The following is a 17,556-nucleotide window of genomic DNA, read 5'->3' on the forward strand; positions in this document are numbered from 1 at the left end:
GATTCCTGTCCAGACAGTTAAATAAGAAGTTCCTTCATGTGTTGCAATGAAACTGAAAGACTTAAGTGATATATATAGTGTTTCGTCAGCCTCTAGGGAGTGTTGCATCCTGGGGGGAAGGTTTGTCTTTGAACTATGAGGGGTGGGGGGGGGGAGCCAGGGTAAGCCTTTCAGGCTTCCTGTCCCTAACGATAGGGGGCTTCCTGACCCCTAGGGGTTATGTGCGCAATTGTTTGAATGTTTTTTTTTTTTTAAGTCATTATTTTTATCGTATCTTACTGCCGGATTGCTGTGTTCTGTGTGAGAGCTTCAGGGAGCTTCTCTAAGCGTACACACACACACGCACACACACACACACACACACACAAGGGTCGTAGATGTACCACACACACACACACACACACACACACAAGGGTCGTAGATGTACCACACACACACACACACACACACACACAGGCTCCATGCGGCCCCAGCATGGAGCCCGTACCTTGTCAAGCACAAGACGAAGCTGGAAAAAGTCCAAAGGTATGCTACTAGACTAGTCCCAGAACTAAGAGGCATGAGTTATGAGGAAAAGCTGCGGGAAATGCACCTCACGACACTGGAAGACAGAAGAGTAAGGGGGGACATGATCACAACCTACAAAATCCTCAGGGGAATCGACCGGGTAAACAAGGATGAACTATTCAACACTGGTGGGACGCGAACAAGGGGACACAGGTGGAAGCTGAGTACCCAAATGAGCCACAGAGACGTTAGAAAGAACTTTTTCAGTGTCAGAGTAGTTAGTAAATGGAATGCATTAGGAAGTGATGTGGTGGAGGCTGACTCCATACACAGTTTCAAATGTAGATATGATAGAGCCCAATAGGCTCAGGAATCTGTACACCAGTTGATTGACGGTTGAGAGGCGGGACCAAAGAGCCAGAGCTCAACCCCCGCAAGCACAATTAGGTGAGTACACACACACACACACACACACACACACACACACACACACACACACACACACGGGTCGTAGATGTACCACACACACACACACACACACTGAGCACCGTGGTTGAGCTCGTCATGAATACATCAGCAAGTGTAAGCCAGAGAGACAGACCCAGTGTGAATATATTAAGGAGACATACTTGTCTGCCAACATTCTCCCTCGAGCCCCCCTTCCCCTGGGGGGCGGCAGGGGGCGCCTCTCCTTGTACCAGTTTCTCTACATATATCACATTGCTTATGAGTTTCCTGTATGTATATAGTTCACATAAATATAGTTATGTACCTAACCATAGAAAATACAACTATGGTGTGTATATATATATATATATATATATATATATATATATATATATATATATATATATATATATATATATATATATATATATAATATATATATATATATATATATATATATATATATATATATATATATATATATATATATATATATATATATATATATATATGAAAACGAGGCCCTCCACTCCCAAATCTCTTAAAAGATATCATACTGTCAAAAAATATTTTGTTGTGTTTCACTGCAAATATTATGGAAGATGAAAATCATTTTGAGGCGTTGGAGTGGATCGAACTTGCGTTTTTGGTGAATCCCAGACCCCCCCCCTGCCCCTTCGTGTATGAGTGGGAGGGCAGGTTTTGATGCACACTTTAAAAACAAATTCATGTACTAATCTGTACACACCTTAAAGCAAGGTTGCCTATAACTATTGCAAGTGTGTGTGTATGTACGTGTGTGTGTGCGTGCGCGCGTGTGTGTGTGTGTGTGTGTGTGTGTGTGTGTGTGTGTGTGTGTGTGTGTGTGTGTGTGTGTGTGTGTGTGTGTGTGTTTATACGCACGCGTGCGCGCGTAAGCACTTCCGGTCGGTATACCCATATCCATAAAACCCAAATTACCGCTCTATAACACCTTAATTAATTCTTCCCCAACCTGTGCCTGCTCTCCGGAGAAGGTGTGTGTGTGTGTGTGTGTGTGTGTGTGTGTGTGTGTGTGTGTGTGTGTGTGTGTGTGTGTTGACAGCGAGTGTTGCAACTTGCGCAACACAACAACAATAACAACATCGGTCCACCGTCGCAACATAAAAACACAGGATCCTGGAGGGAGGAGTTTTAGATCATTGCATATTGCCATTGGGTAACATTTGCTGCATTAATTGATTAAACCCTGCAAGCAGAAAAAAGCAAAAAATGATCTTCATATCTTTTGGAGCACTTCTCATTACACTGAGTGGTGGGGATTGATTTTTATCAACACTCAAAGTTGCTTTTTAGTTGATGGAACGCAATGAGTTGACGCAAGTGTTCGTACCGGATGGATGAGGGGACCCCACTTCCCCGTGGGAATACCGGGAGGTACCGGGGAGGGGGGAGGGGGGGAGGGGAATAGTAATGGTGGCCATGGATGGTAGTGTCGTGTACCGGGAAGGAGATGGGTTGGTACTGGTGATCATAGGAGGTATTGGGTACCGGGGGGTACCGGGGGGGTTCCGGGGGGATAGTTTGGGGTACCAGGGTACGCTGGCCAGCGGTCCCTTGATTCATCAAAGCAGTTTACGCGAGTACTTAGGTCACTTCTCGCATTCTTGGCGGTTGCGCCGCGGTTCAATCAAACTGTTTACAAACGGCGACCTTCCCAAGAACACAGCACTGCCGCACCGCAGGCATGACGGTGTGGTGTAGAAAGTTGGAAGCTCCAATCCATCACGACTATATAGCACTGGGAAGGGGTCAGGATAAGGATTTAGGATGGGACGAGGGAAAGAATGGTGCCCCAACCACTTGGTGGACGGTCGGGGATTGAACCCCGACCTGCATGAAGCGAGACCGTCGCTCTACGACCTGTATTGGGGTCGGAGACCTTTTATTCCACCAATATATTATCTTTGTACATCTGTAACTCGTATTAAATATGTATTTTATGAAAGGACAAATAAGAATTATCATAGCTAGTTATTAAATAAATATTACCTGTTATTCATTTAAACTAAGAGAATTCAATAGTCGATGTGTTTTTCCATTCCAAACTTTTTGCTAACAGGTTTAAATAGTTCACCCATAATTAATGTTGTCAGGTATTTAAGTAATAATAGGCCTACATGTAAAATAATTCATGGCAAATTAAATGCTGAAGACTAAACCAGTGAATTCTAATTAAAAAAAAGTATAACTTAACTTTTCGAATATTTGCCACACACTGAAATACTGTTTATACTTATGGACTCACTTATTTACGTTGTATAAAAATATAGAATACTAATATAGACTAAATTGTTTTGTGACCTCACTTAAAGCAATATACTGAAGTACAGTTCAGTTTATATTAAGGTTTAATACTTTCATTAATTTATATAAAGTAATTATTGTATAAAGTGAAATATATGTTTGGCAGATCCTGCATTTAACAATAATATTTACACCTTGATAATATTATAAACATTGGAAAGCCTTAATTATTAATTTAATAATAATAATAATACCAATAATAATAATAATATTATTACTATTTATATTAATAATTTCTGTGTGTAAAATAAATTTAAGTTTTTTACCATGTCTAGGACTTGAAATTAAATGACACATGCAATAAATTGAATGATTATGGCTTTGCAACTTCTTATGTGGCTTATGCAATGTGCAACTTATGTACCAACTTACCACGGTAACATGTATTTTGTATTATACAAATAACTAATGTATTTTGCACTATAAAAAACTAGTTATTTTATAATACAAAATACATTACTTATTTTTATAAAACAAAATCCACTACTTCTTTGTATAATACAAAATACGTTAATGTATTTTGAAATCACAATAACGTGATGTATTAAATGAACAAATCCACAAGGGCCGTGACGAGGATTCGAACCTGCGTCCAAGGAGCATCCCAGACACTGCCTTTATTTATTTTATGTCTCAAGAAAGACATAAATACAAGCCACAATGTAAATCCTTCACTACTGCAATATTTCAAACTTACGTGAATAGATGGACAGTATTTTTAAACGCATAAGGGCAGTAATCCAAGCCTGAGGGCAGTAATCCAAGCCTGAGGGCAGTAATCCAAGCCTGAGGGCAGTAATCCAAGCCTGAGGGCAATAATCCAAGCCTGAGGGCAGTAATCCAAACCTGTGGGTAGTAATTCAAGCATAAGGGCAGTAATCCAAGCATAAGGGCAGTAATCCAAGTCTGAGGGCAGTAATCCAAGCCTGAGGGCAGTAATCCAAACCTGTGGGTAGTAATTCAAGCATAAGGGCAGTAATCCAAGCATAAGGGCAGTAATCCAAGCATAAGGGCAGTAACCCAAGCATAAGGGCAGTAATCCAAGCATAAGGGCAGTAACCCAGGCCAGCGGTCAGTAATCCAGGCCAGCGGTCAGTAATCCAGGCCAGCGGTCAGTAATCCAGGCCAGCGGTCAGTAATCCAACAAGACGGATAATATTCCTCTGGACAATACCACGTTCCCTGCAGCCAACTCGACAACAATATGATTACTATTTCTAAGTTCCATTTTTTTTGGTCCGGCCTTAGCAGTGTTGGGAGGTAAACAGATTTTGTAAATTAGATAAAGGAGTTTTAGTGAAGTAACTTTCCCTTGTGTTCTGCTCTAGGGGGAAGGGGGGGGGAAGAGAAGGAGGAGGTGGAGAAAATCGTAAGAGAAGGGATAAGGAGGAATACGATAAAGAGATAACGTTAGACATTGAAAAGGAAAATAAATATGCAATGATAATGTATTGGGAATAACAATACTTTTATTATTATTATTATTATTATTATTATTATTATTATTATTATTATTATTATTCAGAGGAAGGGTAGCTGAGGCTGATGGTACAGTGACACTACACACATATACATTTAGTGAAGGGAACTGTAGTCACTGTACTCTGACACCGTCACTGTTGTGAAGGTTGCTCCTGTGTGTGTGTGTGTGTGTTTGTGTGTGTGTGTGTGTGTGTGTGTGTGTGTGTGTGTGTGTGTGTGTGTGTGTGTGTGTGTGTGTGTGTGTGTGTGTGTGTGTGTGTGTTTAAAATTCATGATTTGCCTATCCAATTATTTATTTAATGAAGACTGCTGTTAGACCTCTTGTTGGTTAAGACCCTCAGTTGGCTAAACCACCTGTTGGCTAGACCACCTGTTGGCTACACCACCTGTTGGCTAGACTATCCTATCCCAGAGGACGCAACTTGTCTTAAGTGGATATAGACCTGTAGGACACACCCATATACTCGCAGATATCGTGAGGTATACTCCCCACGTCTAGAACATTACACCTCCACCACAGTTAAAGAAGATAAACAAAGCCAGATATGAAATCAAAGCCTGAAAGGATCTCTTGTGTTTTAAACAGCTTCCAATAGTATAATTATTGGTAAACACAATCTGAAAGTCGATGGTTGACAGGAATGTCTGAGAATATTGAGAAGTTTCTAACAAATGTGATATCATAAAGTACCTTTAAAAGGAAATTTTATCAAATATATATTTTTTAGGGGCAAGTAGTTTTAATGATGGAGTGTTTAGCGTTTAAGAATTTCCTGAAACTCCTATGCAAATATTTTCCCTTGATAAGCTTTATCTATAAAGGCAAATCGACCAAGAAATTAATCACAATATCAAACTCGTTTTAATTAAAGCAAAGATGAAAATATATTTTGTTATTAAAAATGTCATTGTAGTTTTTCTTAAATTAAGACAAAAACAGCAATGGAACTGAAAGCATGAAATTCGGGGCGAAGGAGCTGAAGCTCGACCTCTGAGGCAAGAACTGCTAGGTTAAGCACACACACACACACACACACACACACACACACACACACACACACACACACACACACACACACACACACACACACACACACACACACACACTGTCGCTGCACTGAGTGGGTGTCGCCAGCAGGTGTGGGGACGAGGGGGGGGGGGGCCAGACACCAGCACAAGGCAGGAAGCAACAGGGTAGTTGAACACCCTTACGTCAATCATAACTCCGACACCACCTCCTGGAGGAGGAAGAGGAGGAGCACCTTGTGCATGCACAGCCTCACGCACCATCAGGACACCTGTGTAACACCACCATCAAGACAGCTGTGTAAAGCCACCATCAAGACAGCTGTGTAAAGCCACCATCAGAACAGCTGTGTAAAGCCACCATCAAGACAGCTGTGTAAAGCCACAATCAGGACAGCTGTGTAACACCACCATCAGGACAGCTGCGTAAAGCCACCATCAGAACAGCTGTGTAAAGCCACCATCAAGACAGCTGTGTAAAGCCACAATCAGGACAGCTGTGTAAAGCCACCATCAGGACAGCTGTGTAACACCACCATCAGGACAGCTGTGTAAAGCCTCCATCAGTCATAATTCGCGTCCTAGCCTCCACCAGCGAGGCTTCCTGATTAAACTTTTCTTCCTGGAATTGGTAATTAATATTACTTTTCACAATTTTTTTTTGCATTTCTAAAGCTCTCGTCTTCTCTCTCTCTCTCTCTCTCTCTCTCTCTCTCTCTCTCTCTCTCTCTCTCTCGTCAAGGTCGTATGCTTTAGAACCTAACATCATATTAACTTCTCTTAGTTTCCATTCAGTTTCACTTTGTCAAACATTTAATTTTGGTGTGTAAATATCCCCCATGAGCGCCTTGTGCCCGTCTCTCCCTGTCTTGGGGGAGTCTTGGGACAGTCTTGGTCTGTCTCTGGTGATGGAGACGCTGGGGGAGGGGGGCTAGGACGGGCTTGAGACAGTAGTCGGTCTCTCAGGTGACGGGGAGGCTGGGTTTGTAGGTCCGTTATTTCTGGTCGTCATTGTACCAGGCAGGTGTGGCAGTTGTACCACGCAGGTGTGTGGCAGGTGCTGTACCACACAGGTAACCCATCCCCCAGAGAGTGGTGAAGGAGTGGGGGGCCCCATAACACCTCCCCCAGAGAGTGGTGAAGGAGTGGGGGCCCCATAACCTCCCCCAGAGGGTGGTGAAGGAGTGGGGGCCCCATAACCCCTCCCCCAGAGAGTGGTGAAGGAGTGGGGGGCCCATAACCCCTCCCCCAGGGAGTGGGGGCCCCATAACCCGTCCCCCAGAGAGTGCTCACGCCTCGTGTCTCCCCCTACAGGAGGTGCAGGAGCCGCCAGGGCCACCCAGGGTCCCAGCTTCACCCAGGAGCCGCCACGACACCTCCACTTCACCAACACCTCCGGCGCCACCGTGAGCTGTGTGGCCGAGGGTGTCCCTACACCCTCTCTTACCTGGACCTTCCTGGATGGTCGCCCTGTTGACCAGGTCAGTATACCTCTCTTACCTGGACCTTCCTGGATGGTCGCCCTGTTGACCAGGTCAGTATACCTCTCTTACCTGCACCTTCCTGGATGGTCGCCCTGTTGACCAGGTCAGTATACCTCTCTCTCTCTCTCTCTCTCTCTCTCTCTCTCTCTCTCTCTCTCTCTCTGTCTCTCGTTCTCTCTCTGTCTCTCGTTCTCTCTCGCTCTCTCTCTCTCTGTCTCTCTGTCTCTCTCTCTCTCTCTTTCTCTCTCTCTCTCTCTCTCTCTCTCTCTCTCTCTCTCTCTCTCTCTCTCTCTCTCTCTCTCTCTCTCTCTCTCTCTCTCTCTCTCCCTGTCTCATCCACCTCTGCGTCGCCACTCGTGGTCTGATCTTGTCAAAGTTAATTGCTTTATACCCAAAAATAACTCTTCTCTCTTTCCAGTGTTGGGTTAGTTCTGCCCCAGACGGTCTCCTTTTTCAGACACCTGATCCCACACCTGCCACCTGATCCCACACCTGCCTCCTTATCCCACACCTGCCTCCTGATCCCACACCTGCCACCTGATCCCACACCTACCACCTGATCCCACACCTGAGACCTGATCCCACACCTGCCACCTGATCCCACACCTGCCACCTGATCCCACACCTGCCACCTGATCCCACACCTACCACCTGATCCCACACCTGAAACCTGATCCCACACCTGCCACCTGATCCCACACCTGCCACCTGTTCCCACACCTGAGTCCTGATCCCACACCTGAGACCTGATCCCACGCTTGATCCAGAATTTGATTCCATATCTGATCCCATAGCTGGCCCCACACCTGATGTCACACACATGACCACACCTCTAATCACCTAATTGGCAACTAGGGTCACCTAATTGCACACCTGAACCCCCATATCACCTATACCTGATGATATATCTGAATATGTCACCTTACTCTACATATGACACACACGTGACACCACGCTTAATCAACTACTAATAACTATTAATCCATATCAGACTCACACGTGACTCACACTAGTGAGAGTGTGGGTGAGTGTGGGTGAGTGAGAGTGTGGGTGAGTGTGGGTGAGTGAGAGTGTGGGTGAGTGCGCGTGAGTGGATATAGAGTGTTTTATAACCCAATTAACATAGTGAGTTCTGTAGGGCGGAAACTGTGTTAATATCCCATTGGGGAAATGTTGGCTGGCCGGTTACTTTAGATTTATATCCTCCTCTTTCTCCCCTCTTTCTCCCCCTCTTACCCCTCTCTTTCTCCCCCTCTTACCCCTCTCTTCCTCCCCTCTTTCCCCTCTTCCCTCTCCCTCTCCTTCTCCTCCTTCTAGGGTCACGTACAAAGGGTAGAAAAACTAGATAACATGTCGTTACTCATTTGTAAGAAAATATTTTAGCTTCCAGTGTTTTTCTTTCCTTTAAAATTAGATCCATTCGAAAGTTTATTTCAAGAAGAATAAAAGTGCGAGTTTGATCAGATGTCTTTCTGTTTTTTTTTTATCATTTTTGAAGCGCTTTGATCAGCGAGAAATTAATATTTTTCTAGATATAGTTGGAATGGTTGGTGGAATGTTGTCTTGTGTTTGTTTGACATGTTTGTATTTGTTGACAAGAACAGTTTTAATTCTCTTGATGTTTGACTTAAGAACAGGTGTGTAAAGGGGCATGTGAGTGTGTGAAAGGCAGGTGTGTGAAGGAGTGCCCACTTGTATCGCTCCTCCACTAGCAGCTGCAGGTAACACCACCACCACCACTAACACCAGCTGCGCCTCACCACAGGTGGAGGGCGTGGTACAGGTGGCCAACACCACCACCACCACCACCTACACCACCTACACCACCTACACTAACACCAGCTGCGCCTCGCCACAGGTGGAGGGCGTGGTACAGGTGGCCAACAACGGGACGCTGGTATTCGAACCCTTCCCCGCCCACCACTACAACGCCCAGCTCCACGCTGCCACCTACACCTGCAGGGCGTCCTCCCCCGCCGGCACCATAATGGCCACGCCCGTCATCGTCCGTGCTGGTACGTGGCTCCTCTCCCAGTACGTGTCCCTGTCTGTGTGTCCCTGTGTCTCCTCGTCACGTCCGTGCCGGTACGTGGCTCCTCCCCTAGTACGTGTCCCTGTGTCTCCTCGTCACGTCCGTGCCGGTACGTGGCTCCTCCCCCAGTACGTGTCCCTGTCTGTGTGTCCGTGTATCTCCTCGTCACGTCCGTGCCGGTACGTAAGCGCACGTACAGGGGCTTCAGCTCCAGATCCCGCGCTATCTTTCCAAATGACGGTGGTGTAACTCTTTCTATCCTAGTTACTTCTAGTACCTCTTAGTACCTCTTAGTTCCTCTTAGTTCCTCTTAGTTCCTCTTAGTTCCTCTTAGTTCCTCTTAGTGTGTAAAGTACCCTCCCTCCATCCCTGCCAGGTGTGGAGAATTATGACTTCAATATAAACTCTCAAATGCATTTTTCCTAAAAAAAGAAGAATGACAAGTGAGTGAGAGAGAGAGAGAGAGAGAGAGAGAGAGAGAGAGAGAGAGAGAGAGAGAGAGAGAGAGAGAGAGAGAGAGAGAGAGAGAGAGAGACCTACTCATATGATAAACATCTGAGTGTGAGTGAATGGGTTTGTTTCTATTAGATGGCACAGAGGCGGTTTATTAATAATTAAAAGTAGAACAGGTGTTTGAAATAATTAACAGGTGGGCTTGAACACCTGTTCAAGGCAGTTGGATATAAAATGTGCAGTTTCTCAACGTTACCAATTACCGCCCGTCTGCCCCTGACGTTCAGATCACGAACTAAACATGTTTTATGTTTACTGTAGCTTTCTCTGAATGCAGGCGTGGCGTGGGGCAGGTGTGTGGCTTGGTGCAGGTGTGTGGCTTGGTGCAGGTGTGTGGCGTGGTGCAGATGTGTGGCGTGGGGCAAGTGTGTGGCTTGGTGTAGGTGTGTGGCGTGGTGCAGGTGTGTGGCGTGGTGCAGGTGTGTGGCTTGGTGCAGGTGTGGCGTGGGGCAGATGTGTGGCTTGGTGCAGGTGTGTGGCGTGGTGCAGGTGTGTGGCTTGGTGCAGGTGTGTGGCTTGGTGCAGGTGTGTGGCTTGGTGCAGGTGTGGCTCGGTGTAGGTGTGGCTTGCTGAGAAACAGGTGTGTTGTGAAGATAATCACCTTTTCTACAGACACATACAGATAAGCAGGTGTTTATCCGCACGTGTGTTGACAGTTGTGGTGGGGGAGTACGAGGTGCAGGTGTACGACCAGCTTGTGATGTCTGGCAACACGGCCGTGCTGAGGTGCGCCGTACCGTCGTACGTGAGGGAGCACGTGACCGTCACCTCCTGGCTGCACGACAACACCTTCAACATCTACCCGTCCCTGCACGGAGGTACGTGTTTCGTGCCCGTCCGTGCACGGAAGTGTTTAGTGCCTCTCTCTCCTTCTTCTCTCTCTCTCTCTCTCTCTCTCTCTCTCTCTCTCTCTCTCTCTCTCTCTCTCTCTCTCTCTCTCTCTCTCTCTCTCTCTCTCTCTCTTGGTCTCCTACTCCTAATCTTTATTAATTTCAATCTCAAACAATAAAATTACAATATGGTAAATAATTTCAGTATTAACATCAGCGTTCATTTTGTTTGAAATATGTCAGTCATTTAATTAATCCTCATATTTTTGGGCAGGGCCTCGGGTCTTTGTGTAATGTTAATATGATGCCGCGCAACACTGCAATGAACAGCTTTTTAAACGTGTGTTCTGTATTAATTTAGCAGGACTGGAAAAGTCCTTCTGTCCCCCCCCCCCACCACCACCACCACACCCTCTCTCTCTCGCTCTCTCGCTCTCTCTCTCTCTCTCTCTCTCTCTCTCTCTCTCTCTCTCTCTCTCTCTCTCTCTCTCTCTCTCTCTCTCTCTCTCTCTCTCTCTCTCTCTCTCCTCACTAGAATCTCCCTCTCCTCCCATATGGTCTACCCTCCACTAAAATCCATCCCAACCCCCTTTCTCTTGCACACACACACACGCACACACACACACACACACACACACACACACACACACACACACACACACACACACACAACGGATGGAATACATTAGGCAGTGATGTGGTGGAGGCTGACTCCATACACAGTTTCAAATGTATATATAATAGAGCCCAGTAGGCTCAGGAATCTGTACACCAGTTGATTGACGGTTGAGAGGCGGGATCAAAGAGCCGAAGCTCTACCCCCGCAAGCACAATTAGGTGAGTTCAATTAGGTGAGCACACACACACACAAGGGGAGGGGGGGGGGGCGCCTGTGGCAGAGTGGACAGCGCCCGGGTGCATGGGGGAGGGGGGAGAGAATTGCGTGAAAACCCGATTGGGCTTGGGAGAAGCTTCGGGATCCTCGTGAGGGCAGTAGCACTCCAGGTTGCAATTCCTTTAACCATGTCGCGGCACAGTTGACCAAGGCGCAGCTGGGCACATCCCGTGCATAGGCTCGAACCCTCATCTCGGCCCTTGTGGATTTGCTTCTTTAATAGACAAATTCAAAGAAACAAATAAAGAGTAACACTACCGCTGAACCATAAGGCAGCCACGACGAACATTAGCGAATGACTCACAGAAATCAACTTTTTTTTTTATTTCTGATTTTTTGATTTTGAGACATTTTCAGTTCCTTTTGACCATGTCGTAGCTCAGTCGATTAAGGCAGCGTCTGGGATGCTCTCGGACGCAGGTTCGAATCCTCGTCACGGCCCTTGTGGATTTGTTCACTAGCGAATGGTTTGACAAGAGGGAGGAAATTATTAGGGGAAAGCGCCATGCCATTACGACTAGATATCACTGGGAAGTAGGTCAGAATAAGAATTGGGGATGGGACGGTGGGAAAGGAATGGTGCCCAACCCCTTGTGGACGGTTGGGGATTGAACTCCGACCTGCATGAAGCGAGACCGTCGCTCTGGAAGTGCCGGGAGAGAAGAACTTGATGTAAATACAGTAACCATGCAACAGAAGATTGCAATGTATACAGAGGGACTATTGCATAGATATTTAGTAAGGGGGAAGAGGGGGGAGGGGAGAATGGCCATTCAAAGGCCAGCCTAAAAGGCTCCACATCCCCAGTACGAAGACAATGTCTCTGAGCGTTCACGTGATCAGGCCAAAGGCATGCCAGGGGAAAGGGGAACCGAAAATGATAAGGAAGTATGCGAGCTATATTTGATAAAGATATGCCAGAGAGCCTTTATTGAGGTGCAACTTGACCTGCCACTGTAACTAAGGGACCTGACATAATAGGACCGCCCCGCGGGACCTTCTGGCTGGACCCAAGACCTCAAGAGGTTGAAAAATGTAACAGCATCTATGTCAAAAAACAAATACAAACAAATACAACAAGGACTGTAGAACCGGGGCAACAACGACAGTCCCATCAACAACAACAACAGCATCAGCAACTACAATCTGCCCAACAACTACAACATCGACAAAAGCAGCAGCATCAAAATTAATTAATCACTTGTCGCTTAAAATTTAATTCAATGAACTGAGATGCGTTTATTTATTTTTTCCTCCGAGGGTATGATTAATGTGAGCGCCGCCCCCCCTGCCCCCCCTTCTCTCTCTCTCTCTCTCTCTCTCTCTCTCTCTCTCTCTCTCTCTCTCTCTCTCTCTCTCTCTCTCTCTCTCTCTGGGAAAACCTGTCAACAAATTAGAAATGCTCCATAACTCCCACATAGGACTCTTAATTAAATATGAGCTGTATAGCGAGATGTACAAAATGCTATCGTTCATCTCTGGACGATATCAAGCAAAGACGAGGCACGATAACTGCTGTCAAGTAGCATCCAAGATTAGGAAAAGATGTCTTAAGAAGATTTCATGACTGCGAGAAGAGCATCAATAAGAAACATCAACAAAATAACTGAAATATAACAACAAAGACGTTGGGTGGATGTGATAACTCGTTTAGGGTTCCTCACGGATGGTAGACAGTGTTGACTGTGTACACAAACACAACTTTGTAAAACTGTTTATAACGTGATTCAATACAAGGGGCACGGGATGTTTGGGCACTAGGAACGGATGTTGCTATCTTGTAGACCATTAGTTGGATGACACACACACACACACCCACACACACCCACACACCCACATGAGCCACAGGGACGTTAGAAGGAACTTTTTCAGTGTCAGAGTAGTTAACAGATGGAATACATTAGGCAGTGATGTGGTGGAGGCTGACTCCATACACAGTTTCAAGTGTAGATATGATAGAGCCCAGTAGGCTCAGGAACCTGTACACCAGTTGATTGACAGTTGAGAGGCGGGACCAAAGAGCCAGAGCTCAACCCCCGCAAACACAAATAGGTGAGTACACACACACACACACACACACACACACACACACACACACACACACACACACACACACACACACACACACACACACACACACACACACACACACTGCGTGCACATCCAGGCCTCTCCTAGCGTCCCGTCCACATTACTACCCCATCCCGTCCATGGCTAGAGGACTAAGCCAACACCCGTCCATGGACAGGGCCTGTCCCGCCCCCTAGCCATGCCCCCCCCCCCACATAATGACAGACACAGACTCCTCTCATATTTAGTGCAGCATTTCCACAGTTCACGGAGAGTTGTTCCATCAAATTAATAACAAACAAATGTATTTGGTCAGCAATGCGCAGCTGGAGTCCAACCCAAAAAAAAAAAGTCAATACAAATTAACTGTGAATTTTTCATTAACTATTTCAGAAATAAGGCGGCGGTCAAAGGGAATGGGAACGAATTGCCAGTTGGCTGGTTAGTGGGTATTTATGAAGGCTGGTTTGGATTTTTTTTGGGGGGGCTTCAGTCAGTCAGTTTGCTGAGTGACTGACTGACTGACTATGGAGTGTAGGAGGCTGACTCCCCCACTCAACTTGTGTTGATTGAAAGTTGAGAGGCGGGGGCCAATGACTGAGGTTCAACCTCCGCCAGCATACATATCTCAATAAGTTCAATAAGTTCACCTTCTTCATTACCCTCCTCTCCTCTTCTTTCTTTCAATCTCTGTTCCGTCCTCTCTCCCTCTCTCTCTCCCTCCCTCTCTCTCTCTCTCTCTCTCTCTCTCTCTCTCTCTCTCTCTCTCTCTCTCTCTCTCTCTCTCTCCCTCTCCCTCTCCCTCTCCCTCTCCCTCTCTCCCGTCATATCCTTCATATGTTAGCGGTATACCCTGTCTCTCCCTCAGGACATTGACAGCAAGTTTTACTCTACACCAAACTAAAAAATCTCTTTACTCTTTGAAGACATAAAATCCGTTTTCCTATTTTTTTATTTCATCCTGGAGAGAACATCAAACCAATTTTACTTGGGGGAGGAGGAAGGCCTGTGGGGAGGGGGGTTGGGGGAGGGGGTGGACAGCAGATGGGGAGGGAGAAGATGGAAGGTAGGGGGTGGTTAAGGCGTAGGGGGAATGATTAGACAGGTAGCTAAGGTAAGGGGGAGGAAATAATAAACGAGGAGCAGGGAGAGAGAGAGAGAAAGAGAAGGATAGGATAGGGGTGTGAATGGAAGGGGGATGAGGTAGGGGAGGAATAGACGGTTGGGGCAGGGAAGGGGGGGCTGGGGGGTTTGGAGCCCGCAAGGGGGCAGGGGGGGGGGGAATAAGAGCAATAACCTTCATTCTCTTTGCGGGTTTTTCCAAGGTTATTCAATATTTGCTTTTTCCTTTTAGGATATCAAAATGGGATATATATATATATATATATATATATATATATATATATATATATATATATATATATATATATATATATATATATATATATATATGTCGTACCTAGTAGCCAGAACTCACTTTTCAGCCTACAATGCAAGGCCCGATTTGCCTAATAAGCCAAGTTTTCATGAATTAATATATTTTCTTTAATTTTTTTCTTATGAAATGATAAAGCAATCCATTTCATTATGTAAGAGGTCAAATTTTTTTTATTGGAGTTAAAATTAACGTAGATATAAGACCGAACCTAACCAACCCTACCTAACCTAACCTAACCTATCTCTATAGGTTAGGTTAGGTTAGGTAGCCAAAAAAGTTAGGTTAGGTTAGGTTAGGTAGGTTAGGTAGTCGAAAAGCAATTAATTCATGAAAACTTGGCTTATTAGGCAAATCGGGCCTTGCATAGTAGGCTCAGAAGTGAGTTCTGGCTACTAGGTACGACATATATATATATATATATATATATATATATATATATATATATATATATATATATATAATATATATCCACATTTCTTAGTGCTTTTCCCTGATAATTACCATTGCCATCTGGAAATTTTCAAACGTATCAAATTAGGTGTACTATAAAATTATTATTTTTTCACTGTTTTTTTTTATTTTGTGAAATATAATGACATTTTATTTTGTGAAATTATTTTTTTTTTTCATACATAAATCGGTGTTTTCTGATTTAGTAAACATCAGAAAACACACAATCATTAAAATTGTTAAAAAATAGGCAATATCGTAGACCTAGACCTCGTAGAATATGTGGTATCGTAGAAGTATTGTAGAATGGTTCATCTACTACGAGATCTACGCTAATGTACACAGTAATACAATACAACATCTTCTAAAATACATCTCCTTCAACACGACCTCTCCTACAACACGACCTCTCCTACAACACGACCTCTCCTACAACACGACCTCTCCTACAACACGACCTCTCCTACAACACGACCTCTCCTACAACACGATCTCTCCTACAACACGACCTCTCCTACAACACGACCTCTCCTACAACACGACCTCTCCTACAACACGACCTCTCCTACAACAGGACCTCTCCTACAACAGGACCTCTCCTACAACACGACCTCTCCTACAACACGACCTCTCCTACAACACGACCTCTCCTACAACACGACCTCTCCTACAACAGGACCTCTCCTACAACAGGACCTCTCCTACAACAGGACCTCTCCTACAACACGACCTCTCCTACAACAGGACCTCTCCTACAACACGACCTCTCCTACAACACGACCTCTCCTACAACACGACCTCTCCTACAATTCATCTCTTCATTAAAAGATAATGTAAACAGTTTAGGACTTAAGAAGCATTACGAGTTTGTTTGTAAGAAAAATAACCTCTGGTTGTTAGGTCTACAAGTTCCTTAACTGTTTAATAAATCCAAGCAAAGGTGCCATGATTAATGGAAGGTGTTAATGGAAGGATTAATGGTGGTATTAACTACCCTGGATGTAGTTAGTGAACACTTAAATGGTTGCTTAATCCTTAGCCTAATGGTGGTGCTAGTGGTAACTTTCTCTCACTCTCCCTCCCTGCCTCCACCTTCCCACCCTCACTTTCTCTCTTTCCCTCCCTGCCTCCACCTTCCCGCCCTCACTTTCTCTCACTCTCCCTCCCTCCCTCCACCTTCCCTCTCTCACTTTCTCTCACTCTCACCAAAAGAGGTCAGCAGATGTGAACGAAAAACATAATTTCGCGGGAGGTTTTATTCGTCACAGTTAATGACACATAATTGCAACGTCGCTATTTTTATTATCCACCAAAGCCCGTAGAGTGGACGGGAGAAGTAAATGTTGAACACAGTGATTGACGGAACTATTATTTAAGGGGGGAGATAATGGTGGGTGGGGGAGATATTGGTTGGTGGTGGGGGAGATATTGTTTGGTTGGTGGGGGAGATAATGGTGGGTGGGGGAGATAATGGTGGGTAAATAATGGCTTTCCGTTATTTTGTGTCGTATATAATGGTTTTTCGTGTTTTATATTATATAACAAGTTTTCGTAACAGCTTTACCTTCGTTTTCATTATATAACTTCGTTTTCATTATATAATATTCTTCCATTATTTTTTGTCCTATATAAAACTGTTCTTTATCATCCTATATAATTGCTTTCCGTTCTTTACCATCCTATATAATGGTTTTCTATTCTTTCTTTTCTTCTACCTGGTATATGAGCTTTCATTTTTGCGTTTTTTTGGGGGGAATTTTCAAGTCGTGAATTATTTTTCTCATACGTGTAGATGGTGATGTTTCCATTGACTCTGTCATGGTCTCTGTCGTTCTCTTGGTCGGGTTGGTTTCTGGCGTTCTGTATTTCGTGTTGGTCTCTGGCGTTCTCTAGGTCGTGTTGGTCTGTGACTGTGGGGGCGGGGATGGTGACTGTGGGGGCGGGGTTGGTGACTGTGGGGGCGGGGATGGTGAGTGTGGGGGCGGGGATGGTGACTGTGGGGGCGGGGCTGGTGACTGTGGGGGCGGGGCTGGTGA

The 17,556-nt window shown here is 45.1% G+C and overlaps 1 protein-coding gene across 1 annotated transcript in view; it reads left to right on the forward strand.

Annotated features, from left to right (window-relative positions):
- The window catches only part of LOC138356005 (uncharacterized), a 121,953-nt gene that overhangs the window by 45,445 nt on the left and 58,952 nt on the right, over positions 1-17,556 (forward strand). Inside the window, exons 2-4 of the mRNA XM_069311552.1 lie at positions 7,123-7,289; positions 9,151-9,307; positions 10,494-10,655. Of these exons, the coding sequence (XP_069167653.1) occupies positions 7,123-7,289; positions 9,151-9,307; positions 10,494-10,655 (486 nt within the window). The remainder of the gene's footprint in view (positions 1-7,122; positions 7,290-9,150; positions 9,308-10,493; positions 10,656-17,556) is intronic.

This window comes from Procambarus clarkii, chromosome 70, assembly GCF_040958095.1.
Source record: "Procambarus clarkii isolate CNS0578487 chromosome 70, FALCON_Pclarkii_2.0, whole genome shotgun sequence".
NCBI lineage: Eukaryota > Metazoa > Arthropoda > Malacostraca > Decapoda > Cambaridae > Procambarus > Procambarus clarkii.